This window comes from Neodiprion pinetum, chromosome 6 (assembly GCF_021155775.2).
Source record: "Neodiprion pinetum isolate iyNeoPine1 chromosome 6, iyNeoPine1.2, whole genome shotgun sequence".
Taxonomy (NCBI): Eukaryota; Metazoa; Arthropoda; class Insecta; order Hymenoptera; family Diprionidae; genus Neodiprion; species Neodiprion pinetum.
The window spans coordinates 27,363,149-27,374,541 of NC_060237.1; the positions used below are offsets into that span (position 1 = coordinate 27,363,149).

Here is an 11,393-nt window from a genome sequence, read left to right on the forward strand (position 1 = left end):
CGATTGGGCGCAGTCCCAATACGCTGCGAGCATCGTATAAAAAGTTACAGCCGAAAAACGAGAACCTGGATTTTCGACATTTTTCAGCAGGTGCTTTTTCGCTCGCCATTTCTCTCCTGTTGGTCCTACGCTCTTTTCGCTGCGATTTCTGAGTTCCTGAGGGTCCAATTGGTGAGATAAGGGTCGTTTAAATCGAATCTGAGACCAAAAGTTTTCTGCCAAAAAAAAAAGTAAGGCCCTTACCATTTTTGGCGAAAATTTTCGCGATTTTGAAAAGTGCTGGAATCAATTAATTGTAGCACCGATCGGACGTAATTTTGCGAGAGAAACCGATTGGGCGCAGTCCCAATACGCTGCGAGCATCGTTTAAAAAGTTACAGCCGAAAAACGAGAACCTGGATTTTCGACATTTTTCAGCAGGTGCTTTTTCGCTCGCCATTTCTCTCCTGTTGGTCCTACGCTCTTTTCGCTGCGATTTCTGAGTTCCTGAGGGTCCAATTGGTGAGATAAGGGTCGTTTCAATCGAATCTGAGACCAAAAGTTTTCTGGCAAAAAAAAAAGTAAGGCTAACCCCTTTCCATTTTTGGCGAAAATTTTCGCGATTTTGAAAAGTGCTGGAATCAATTAATTGTAGCACTGATCGGACGTAATTTTGCGAGAGAAAGCGATTGGGCGCAGTCCCAATACGCTGCGAGCATCGTATAAAAAGTTACAGCCGAAAAACGAGAACCTGGATTTTCGACATTTTTCAGCAGGTGCTTTTTCCTTCGTAACTTCTCTCCTGTTGATCCCACGCTCTTTTCGCTGCGATTTCTGAGTTCCTGAGGGTCCAATTGGTCAGATAAGGGTCGTTCAAATCGAATCTGGGACCAAAAGTTTTTTGCCAAAAAAAAAAGTAAGGCTAACCCCTTTGCAATTTTGGCGAAAATTTTCGCGATTTTGAAAAGTACTGGAATCAATTAGCTGTAGCACTGATCGGACGTAATTTTGCGAGAGAAATCGATTGGTCGCAGTACCAATACGCTGCGAGCAACGTATAAAAAGTTACAGCCGAAAAACGAGAACCTGGATTTTCGACATTTTTCAGCAGGTGCTTTTTCGCTCGCCATTTCTCTCCTGTTGGTCCTACGCTCTTTTCGCTGCGATTTCTGAGTTCCTGAGGGTCCAATTGGTGAGATAAGGGTCGTTTAAATCGAATCTGAGACCAAAAGTTTTCTGCCAAAAAAAAAAGTAAGGCTAACCCCTTTCCATTTTTGGCGAAAATTTTCGCGATTTTGAAAAGTGCTGGAATCAATTAATTGTAGCACTGATCGGACGTAATTTTGCGAGAGAAATCGATTGAGCGCAGTCCCAAAACGCTGCGAGCAACGTATAAAAAGTTACAGCCGAAAAACGAGAACCTGGATTTTCGACATTTTTCAGCAGGTGCTTTTTCCTTCGTAACTTCTCTCCTGTTGATCCCACGCTCTTTTCGCTGCGATTTCTGAGTTCCTGAGGGTCCAATTGGTCAGATAAGGGTCGTTCAAATCGAATCTGGGACCAAAAGTTTTTTGCCAAAAAAAAAAGTAAGGCTAACCCCTTTGCATTTTTGGCGAAAATTTTCGCGATTTTGAAAAGTACTGGAATCAATTAGCTATAGCACTGATCGGACGTAATTTTGCGAGAGAAATCGATTGGTCGCAGTCCCAATACGCTGCGAGCAACGTATAAAAAGTTACAGCCGAAAAACGAGAACCTGGATTTTCGACATTTTTCAGCAGGTGCTTTTTCGCTCGCCATTTCTCTCCTGTTGGTCCTACGCTCTTTTCGCTGCGATTTCTGAGTTCCTGAGGGTCCAAATGGTGAGATAAGGGTCGTTTAAATCGAATCTGAGACCAAAAGTTTTCTGCCAAAAAAAAAAGTAAGGCTAACCCCTTTCCATTTTTGGCGAAAATTTTCGCGATTTTGAAAAGTGCTGGAATCAATTAACTGTAGCACCGATCGGACGTAATTTTGCGAGAGAAACCGATTGGGCGCAGTCCCAATACGCTGCGAGCATCGTTTAAAAAGTTACAGCCGAAAAACGAGAACCTGGATTTTCGACATTTTTCAGCAGGTGCTTTTTCCTTCGTAACTTCTCTCCTGTTGGTCCTACGCTCTTTTCGCTGCGATTTCTGAGTTCCTGAGGGTCCAATTGGTCAGATAAGGGTCGTTTAAATCGAACCTAAGACCAAAAGTTTTTTGCCAAAAAAAAAAGTAAGGCTAACCCCTTTCCATTTTTGGCGAAAATTTTCGCAATTTTGAAAAGTGCAGGAATCAATTAATTGTAGCACTGATCGGACGTAATTTCGCGAGAGAAATCGATTGGGCGCAGTCCCAATACGCTGCGATCAACGCATAAAAAGTTGCAGCCAAAAAACGAGAACCTGTGTTTTCGACATTTTTCAGCAGGTGCTTTTTCCTTCGTAACTTCTCTCCTGTTGATCCCACGCTCTTTTCGCCGCGTTTTCTGAGTTCCTGGGGGTTCCATTAGTCCAGAAATGGTCATGGAAATCAATTCTGAGACGAACAGTTTTAGGCGCGAAAAAAAGGAAGCTTTGTGCTATGCATAAATTTTTCAAGGATACGTGATACGGACCATAAGAAACACCGAAATCCTGTGAGTCACAAAGTTTTACAGCTTGCATAAATAGCGACACCAATATCTCGCGTCATGGTGCGCTGATAATATGACATTAGCCGGCGCAACATATTGGAACCCGTACCCGAAATCCACAATACCAGTTGGAGGACATCGACCAACCCTTGTCCCGGTACTGCACGCCTATGGAAATAACGGGATACCGACGGCAGATACGCAATTTCGACTGTTTTTACTTGATGTCGATAAAACCCGCGCAAATTTCTCGCGGATGCATATTGCATCACCTCGTTCGACCGTGCTTAGGGCGCGGGCGGGGGCGTATGACGTCAGAACCAGGAACACATCCACGGCGATGGAAATTCACCCCTGAGCTGAGCTTTCGCGTAGTTGTCTAGGCGGATAGGAGATAGGCGTAGGGAGTGGTAGTTTGTAGTCGAGAACCGGAATTTAGCAAAGTAAACGAATATTCATTACTAATTTTAATAGTCAGCCATGAATTGACCCGACTTAACCGTATAATATACCGTAACATATTCCAGTAGAAGAAGACCGATTGGAAAGCAGAGCAACACGTACCGTCATAATTATAATAACAACGTCAAAATTCTGCAACGTCACGGAGTTCTGTTTATCACCAAAACATGCTAGCCGTCACGATTAATTTGTGTGAGAGTAATTTACACAACGGTGTATTCAAGTACGGAGGGTTCGAAGTCCTGTTTACCGGCAGATACTACGAAAGCGCAATACTCGGTACTGTATACACAGGTACTTTACAGTTTGGACAATGAATGTTATATTTCCGCTGTATTAATCATTGTTCAAGACTGCTGATCGCTGGTATCATTTTAACGCGTTTTTTACTTTCTCAATTTTAACTCAATATAAATGCACATATTTTTTGTGCAATTGATAATATATTCATGACGCTGGCTTACATGCAGTTTTTCTGTTTTAGATATTCTTCAAATTGTATTGGAGAATGCTGGATGCCAATAGCTTCAAGATGCCGGACTGAATTTAAAAGAGGGTGAACAGAGGGAGTGAGAGAGGAACATAAAGAAGAAGGAAAATTTAATGAGAAATTAGCGACAGAGTAGTTTATTAGAAAAGCATATAATGAGCCACGCTCAGCAACATGTATTGGCTAGTGCGATAGTACTGGCCCTGATAGTGGTCCTGGGAATTCACGTCTTCCTGTTTCCCATGTATTCGTCAAACCCTCGCATAAGGAGGATAAAGTTTTCTGAGTATGAGCAGCCTTTGTGCCACACAAATCTGAAGAACGTTCGTATTCCTGTTGAGTGGAAGAACCAATGCCCCAAGTATGGAATCGTATCGGCTGTACAAGCAGGAAGACTGGGAAATCAAATATGGGAATACGCCTCTGTCTGGGCCATAGCCAGAAGAACTGGCCTCGAAGCATTCATGCCAAGATGTATTCTCAAAACTCTTGAAGAACACTTTGAGCACCTCAGCATACCTCCGTTAAGCTACATTGGTCAATGCACTTTAGATGGCGGCCAAGTCGTGAATTCATTAGATCAGTGGAACAGTACCGAACAAAGTATTATATTACCAAAGTAAGCTCGAGTGTAAAACTAGTACTTGGTGGAAAATCATCGTTTTATGTACTCCAAATGAATTTTCTAAACGTATTTCGAACTGAACTTCTTTTCATCTGTTAGAAGAAATGCTACTGACTTCTTTCAAAAAAAACTGTTCAAACTCACCTGAGATTTTTCTAGGTACGCTGCACACTGGTCAATCGTGCTCGACTGGCTGGAAGATGTCCGCCGAGAATTTACTTTCAAACCCAAACTTCGTATGAATGCTGAGATCGTGCTGAAAGAAGCTGCGCAACAACATAATTTGTCTGATCCAACGTTTGTTGGTATCCATGTAAGGAGAACGGACTATATAGATTATTTATGGAAGACACGAAAGGTTCGTGCAGCACCGGTAAGTTTTTATCATGCTGCAATGGACCATTATGAGAGAAAGTATAGGAATGTCGTGTTTATTGTGGCCAGCGATAATATTGGCTGGTGCAAGTATAATCTGAAAAGAAAGAAAAGCAAGATCAATTTTATTTCTGAACCGGATGAGAAAGGACCTGGCAAAGATCTTGCTATTTTATCGTCATGTAATCACAGTATTATTGACTACGGTACTTACGGCTCCTGGGGTGCGATATTAGCTGCTGGTGAAACAGTAGTTTTTAACGTGACTGAATATTTTTCTACACTCATGGCTGAAGTGTTGCCAAATTGGAGAGTTATGGGATAGAACAAAATCAAAACTTTTCACATCCCTGTACCATAAGATTTACTGAAGCTGTACATCAAGCCATGGTAATTAAGACTTGGAAATATTCATATATTTTTTTAATAAACTATCGGGTAAAGAAAAATTACTTATCTGGTATATAAAATGAAACAATTTTTTCACTAATCAAATAAGCTTTTTTAAATATTTTAATATTTTGCAAACGAAAATACTGACAGTTGGTAATCGACTGTGTATGCAGTTTCAGGGATGTGAAATAATCTATTCAATTGAAATGGCCAAATAAACCTTTTAAATATCGTTTTGTTTCCATGTAATAACATCTCGGTAAAATACTAGTCATTATATCACTTAATTCAATATAGATCTCAGAACTTTTGTCCTTTCAACTTTTCAGTATGATGACGTTTTTGAATATTTTTAATATCAATTTATCAATATTTAGATGCAATAGCAGATTCGGATGTTGGGTTCTGATAAGATATTACTTAGCTCAACAATAGTAAATCCCTATACTATTAGTTTTTCTACAAGCCTTTTCAATACCAGACCAATATAGCATTTAATGTCCTCTCTGTACAACAATCATGGAAGTATATTCATTGGCGTAGTACAGTCAATAGGTAGCTAAATTTCTAGTGAAGGTAATTCATGTTCAAAAATATATAATATATACATATATATGTATATACACACATATTAATACACATAAAATAGATGTAAGGGGTATGCATAAACAGGGCTTAATTTTAAAAAATGGTACCCTGATGACACAATTTTGTGAACCAGTTAACAAAATTTCGAACCTTTCTACGAAAACAAAGAAATTATTTGATTTTTTTTTTATTCCTCCTGTTAAAAATCAAAGTAACCTGAATTAAAAATATTTTTTGTTAGAAAAAAAAATTGAAAGCAAAATATATAACAAAGGATCAATGGACCATAATATATTTAATATTAAACATATAATTATTTTTTCTACATTAGGATTTACGTGAAAATAGTTGAACGAAAAATATGGAAGCCCTGTGAGTAAAAACTTTTTATTCTTTTTTCAGTAAAGTACCAAATGATTAGGATATTAATACCAAGATCCATGTAATTTGTACCCTGTAAGTTTCTGTTTTTAGCTTTTGCGTAGCTATTTTGAAGTTGTAATGTAGAACAAAATCCATAGCATTTCTATGTAGCTTTAGTATCGTAACATGTTGTACAAAACGAGTTGTTGGAAGCAGGCGTGAGGAATGAGACTATTATATATATTATATCTTATATATATTATATACACAGATAATTACTATGTATTTGCTACATGAAAGTATAAAAAGTGCGGGAAAAGAAAATCTATCACTCTATATTATCTTCTATTAAATATTATGGCATTTGTGATAGGTTGAAAAACGTATTTGCCAAAGTAAGTCAAATTATTATGGATAACATTTTGTAACGTACTGTGGTGCTTTAATTTAATCTTTTCTGCATGAAGGAGTTTCTTAGTTTTTAAGTCATGTTGTTTTCTTAGAGAAAGAAATTTTCAACCGTGAATCTTAATATTATAATCCCTATGATACGGAAAGTATGAAAGTCTGGAATTGGCGTGGAGTATTGAAAACTATATTACATTTGTAGGCAATTATTACTGGACTATGTCTGCTTTCAACATTCGGTACAATTCTATTCATCTACCACTCTCATGATGTACAATGATTTCATCTGTGATTCTATTTCTTATTGTGCCAAAATTATTACTATATATTATTATATAAAATTATATCTTTACAAATATAAAATAACAAAAATACGATATTTATGAAGAAATATATATATGTATATATATATATATATATATATTCGTAATGCAGGAAAACTATAAAACACATCTTTATTTTGAGATTCATCTGAAATCTGTAATATGTACCCTCATTAGTACATACATAAAATTGCAAAAGAGCTTGATAATTGTTTATTGTAACCATTGAGGCCTGTGAGAAAAAATATCGTACATACATTCAAATTTCAGAAAAGGAAGATCCAATTCTCAACTTATATACGCAGAGAAGTGTTTTATCTGTGTCCTGCCTTGATAAATGTTTCAAATTTAATAAACTGTGACCTGACGTATTTGACTTAAAATAATATTAAACTTAGAATAGTAAATGTCTAATACACAAACAAGACACACACACACACGCGCGCGCGCAAAAATATCTATACTAAAATTCAGCAAAAACCTAAACTACCATCCATGTACACGTCTATAGTGTATATTTGAAAGCGCATACATTGCCGTATTTGTACTCATACACGAATAGGTATGTATATGTATGGTAAAACCTTATAAAATTTGTGGCGCATGTTTGTTCCGACGAATCATAAGGCTTTAGTAATTCAAATCTTTCAATGTTATTGTTTATTTCTACCGACAACATCAATTAAAAAAAACTCTTCTCGTTTTGCAGACATGAGGAAAACAATGGAAAATATATTGACAAAAATATGATTTTTTTAAAATTTAATGTATGCCTCATCATTTCAGGGGACATGTCACGTTAATCTATATGACGCATACACACACGCATATACCTATATAAATATACATAAATATATATATATACATATTGTACATCCTCTGTGATAAATTTATCTAATATTTGAGGATAATAGATGTATCTGTTTCTGACGATCGTTTACCGTATTCTGGAATAAAAGTATTGTATGTGCATCGAAGGAAATTCAATTTTTCAACCCACATCTACAAAAATTTTTGTTCACATAGCCATTGATGGCAAATACATACTTATGCTCAGGGTAGTACTGATCGATATTTCAAGAAGGTTAATAGTATGGACGTTGACAACTGCGTGTTTTATATACGCTGATGTTTTATTTACACGACCTTGTACGAAAGTTTATATTATATACAGTCTAATGTCTCATCTATTATTAGACACAACTGAGGTAGAAACAAGACTCATTTTTGCACCTAAGACTTTGGTTCTGATGGGCTGAAAGCTGATCCCAGATTCTGGTATTCCATATTCCTGTAATTTGCTTTGGCACGTCACTAAAAGATCGTCATGTGCTTTGCAAACTCTTGCTAATTCCACTTGAAGATCTTGAATGGCTGTGTTTTTACGATTTAACAATTCCTGGTAGAATAAAATAGTTATTAAGTGATAATTGAAGTATTCAAATAACAGGGCAGAATAGTCACACTTACTTCCAGTTTCTGATTGACGCTCAAAATAGTCGCTGGATCTAACTGAGCAGCAGCTAACACTTCACTTATTTGGACCTCTCGCTGTTCCAGCAAGTCAGAAAGTTTCTGTAACTTTTTCTCGAGGAGGACGTTTTTCAGCCCAGTCTTTTGCTGAAGTTCTAAAATCGCTGAGACGAACCTGGAATGAAGTTCATCACGCTCACCTTGACACTACAAAAAACGAAAAATGTGCACAGTTAGTAAAATCCTATGAGATAGTTTCAGGTGATGCACTCGGATGCATATTTTGCTAGTCACCTTTTCGAATCGCAGCTCAAGCACTTCGTTCTCCCATTTCAGGTTTTCTAGTGACTTCACAGCTTCAGTCAATCGTTTCTTGGTGTTCTAATACAAACAAAAATACATAAATAAGTGAAAACAGTGAACTGCCATTGGATAATTGGCATTAATGAATAAACCCCAACACCCACTGCCAAACACGTTTTGTCCTTGGTGTAATTCAGAAGTTGTCGACTATATTCTGATACTTGTTCCTGAGCAATTTTCAGATCTGCCTGGAGTTTTTTGTTATCGATCGACAATTCTCGTACCTGCTTTTTCATTCGCTCTTCGTGATTTTTCATCACTTCCATTTGTTCCTAGCAGATTAAAATATAAGGATCAATTGACTTTCTCAAGAGTAAATGATGGGTGTATCACAGTACCGAATAAATCTGACTTCAGGTCATATCCCATTCACCTTCATGCTTCGAATTAGAGACAAGTTATTTAGTGTGATATCATTATAGTAATTCTTCATTTCAGCAAATGATCTTTCATGATTTTTTATCAAATCCGCAATTTGTTTGTTTTTCCTTTCCTCTACTTCAGTTATTTCCATTCGATGTTTCAATGTCAGCGATTCGTATTGATCGGCTAATTTATGCTCATACTTTTGCTCCAGTTCGATTGCTTCTGCCTCAAACTTCTTCATCATGTTACTCATTTCCTCTGCATTTGCCTATTAAGTGAGGGAAAGAACATAATCATATAATCTTATATTAATATGGGTGAAAGGTAAATTCTAATTTATAAAAGACTACGTTACTACGCACCAGTTTCAGTTCGCGTATTTCATCTACTTGTGCCATTTCTTGCTCTTTGCGCATTCTTTTGAGCTCCTTTTTATCTTTGATAAGTTCATTTTCTTGCAAAATGTGATCATCTTGAGCCATTTTGAGCGCAACCATATGCTCAGCCTTGGTTTCGGACAAATTACTTTGATGCTCATACATCAAGTGTTTCACTTTTTGCTTATACAACTTTAGTTCAGCTTCGTGCTTTTCAATTAATTCTTCTTTTTCACGTTCCTTATTTCTACGTAAATATCATTGCATAAGATTCTTGACAAAGAATTAGTAAGTATTATTCCGTTTTTACACTACCTAATAGTTGCACGAGCTTCATCTAGTTGGTGTCGTGTAATTTCCCAAAATGTTCTCAGCTTGTCACGCTCTAGCTGAAAGAAATTTCTTTCTTCGCGTTCCCTTTCCATTTCTTCCAAAATTTTATGCGAATAGACTTCCAGCTGCTCTCTATTCATTTTCGATGTATCTACACCTTCGACAGATTCCATTTTTTTCCCTCTTCCTTTCTTAGGACCCTATAAGAAAAAGTGATATTTTTTACTAATAAAATTGGCATTGACAGAAAACATATAAGTTGACGGATCATTTTTAAACCTTACCATTGTGCTAGTGAATTTTTACAAAGACGTTGACAATACTTTCTTTAGTTGTACTCCAATGTATAGTTTGCGATAAATTTTTCTTTAATGAGATAGTGTAGTACGTACACCTATTCAATTATTCAATCATTGAATACTGATGTAAAGTTATTCGAAAATTCAAAACTTTTGAAAGCAATGAAAATACCAAACTTCAGAATGTTGCCATACTGTTTGTCTATGGTTACCAAGCAACGTCAAGTATAGAAAGAATATATAGATAAAAACACCTGTTGCCTCCACTGGTTGCTTTTAAAATTGGAATCGACAATTTAGTATTAGCAAAGAATATCATTTGAATAAAGATGAACAAATTTGGAATAGATAGACAATAACTATACATGTTTTACAAATTGTCTATTAAAATTCTCTAGGGTTTACTTGTAAATAAGATTACAGATTACAGGTATACTCAATAATTTTTTTTCAATCAATTTGACTATAAACATAAATGAAACAGTTTCACAAATCATAACTCACAACAATGTCTATCTTATTGGCAGAACATGTAGTGACAACTGAAAATGATTTGAATAATGAACGATAATAGCGCGAACGGAGGATGCGAGATCTTTTACTTATTTTCCAAATGTACCAGCTGCAGCCCATAGTTATAGTTAAATAGATAAAATATGCTGTAATCCCTTTTCACATGATATCAGAAACTAAACGATCGTTTAAAAAAGAAGTAAGTAATTTACATCTATTTTAATAACTCGAAATTCGTTATGGTTGGTACTGACAATAATTTAATAAATTTCTCCGGTTCATTGATCAAAAAAGGTAAACAATCGATTCGTGACACTCGTATAAACATACAATTTATCTAAAGTCTTTCTCTGAGAAAGCGTAACACAATTTTGCTAATCTTATAGTTTGTTAGGCTTATTACTATCACGCATATATAGTGAAAATAAAATACAATAACGCGTCGAGATTTATCAACGACGTACATACGATACGTACATATTTCAACAGTGTAATAACAGATAATTAAGGCAGAGCAAGTATATCCCAGCTAGAGCCTCAAGCAATTCAATTCGCGTTACCTAAATATTGTCTTATATGGTGTAATGTAGGTGTAATGTAATGCATATTAAAATTCACCAACACGTATCCCGTTATATAAAACTATCAAAATGAAAAGAAAACAGTATTGAACTACTTTTGTATATAATATTATGCAAGAACGACTATTCCCAGACCTAATAAAATACGAGTTAGTATAAGATTGAATTTTTTAAAAATGTTCTACATAATCTGTACAATATCTTACGTATCAGTATTACGACAAAATTCATTATCAGTAAGTTACGATTTTTTGCAAGAATTATCAGTTCATAATTCAAGCTATATTTCCAGTTCTTCAAATATTGTACGAGAAACTCAGATATAGCATCGACAGCTTGCAAATATCATTCAACAACTTAAAAATAATATTAAGTAAGTTATTTTGTAAAATATTGTGATAAATAATTCTTCACTTTTCACGTACA

General features: G+C 35.9%; 2 protein-coding genes across 4 annotated transcripts; one reads left to right on the top strand and one right to left on the bottom strand.

Moving 5' to 3' along the window:
- The first annotated feature begins 2,956 nt into the window (after positions 1-2,956).
- LOC124221446 (galactoside 2-alpha-L-fucosyltransferase Sec1) lies at positions 2,957-7,807 on the top strand. Of its 3 annotated transcripts, none has more exons than XM_046631480.2 (4): positions 2,957-3,078; positions 3,163-3,391; positions 3,582-4,206; positions 4,372-7,807. In XM_046631480.2, exons 3-4 carry the CDS (start codon positions 3,743-3,745, stop codon positions 4,910-4,912), a joined length of 1,005 nt encoding a protein of 334 aa, XP_046487436.1. In that variant the 5' UTR covers positions 2,957-3,078; positions 3,163-3,391; positions 3,582-3,742; the 3' UTR covers positions 4,913-7,807. The 3 variants fall into 3 exon arrangements, with proteins under 3 accessions (XP_046487436.1, XP_068993097.1, XP_046487435.1); XM_069136996.1 differs by having other exon boundaries at positions 3,163-3,376; XM_046631479.2 differs by having other exon boundaries at positions 2,968-3,078; positions 3,166-3,391.
- Gas8 (Growth arrest specific protein 8) lies at positions 5,078-11,286 on the bottom strand. The gene is made up of 8 exons (XM_046631464.2): positions 9,859-11,286; positions 9,557-9,774; positions 9,227-9,488; positions 8,872-9,132; positions 8,603-8,770; positions 8,430-8,516; positions 8,133-8,342; positions 5,078-8,061 (listed from the first exon to the last, which is right to left on the bottom strand). The coding sequence occupies exons 1-8, from the start codon at positions 9,859-9,861 to the stop codon at positions 7,846-7,848; spliced, it is 1,425 nt and encodes a 474-aa protein (XP_046487420.1). The 5' UTR covers positions 9,862-11,286; the 3' UTR covers positions 5,078-7,845.
- Positions 11,287-11,393: the final 107 nt, after the last annotated feature.

Excerpts from the sequence above, each read along its gene's own strand:
- LOC124221446 (XM_046631480.2), top strand. The coding sequence starts at position 3,743 with ATGAGCCACGCTCAGCAACATGTATTGGCTAGTGCGATAGTACTGGCC. Across the intron at positions 4,207-4,371 it reads CAAAGTATTATATTACCAAA|GTACGCTGCACACTGGTCAA; the intron begins GTAAGCTCGAGT and ends AGATTTTTCTAG.
- Gas8 (XM_046631464.2), bottom strand. Across the intron at positions 9,489-9,556 it reads GAAGCTCGTGCAACTATTAG|AAATAAGGAACGTGAAAAAG; the intron begins GTAGTGTAAAAA and ends ATATTTACGTAG. Across the intron at positions 8,517-8,602 it reads AGGACAAAACGTGTTTGGCA|AACACCAAGAAACGATTGAC; the intron begins GTGGGTGTTGGG and ends TGTTTGTATTAG.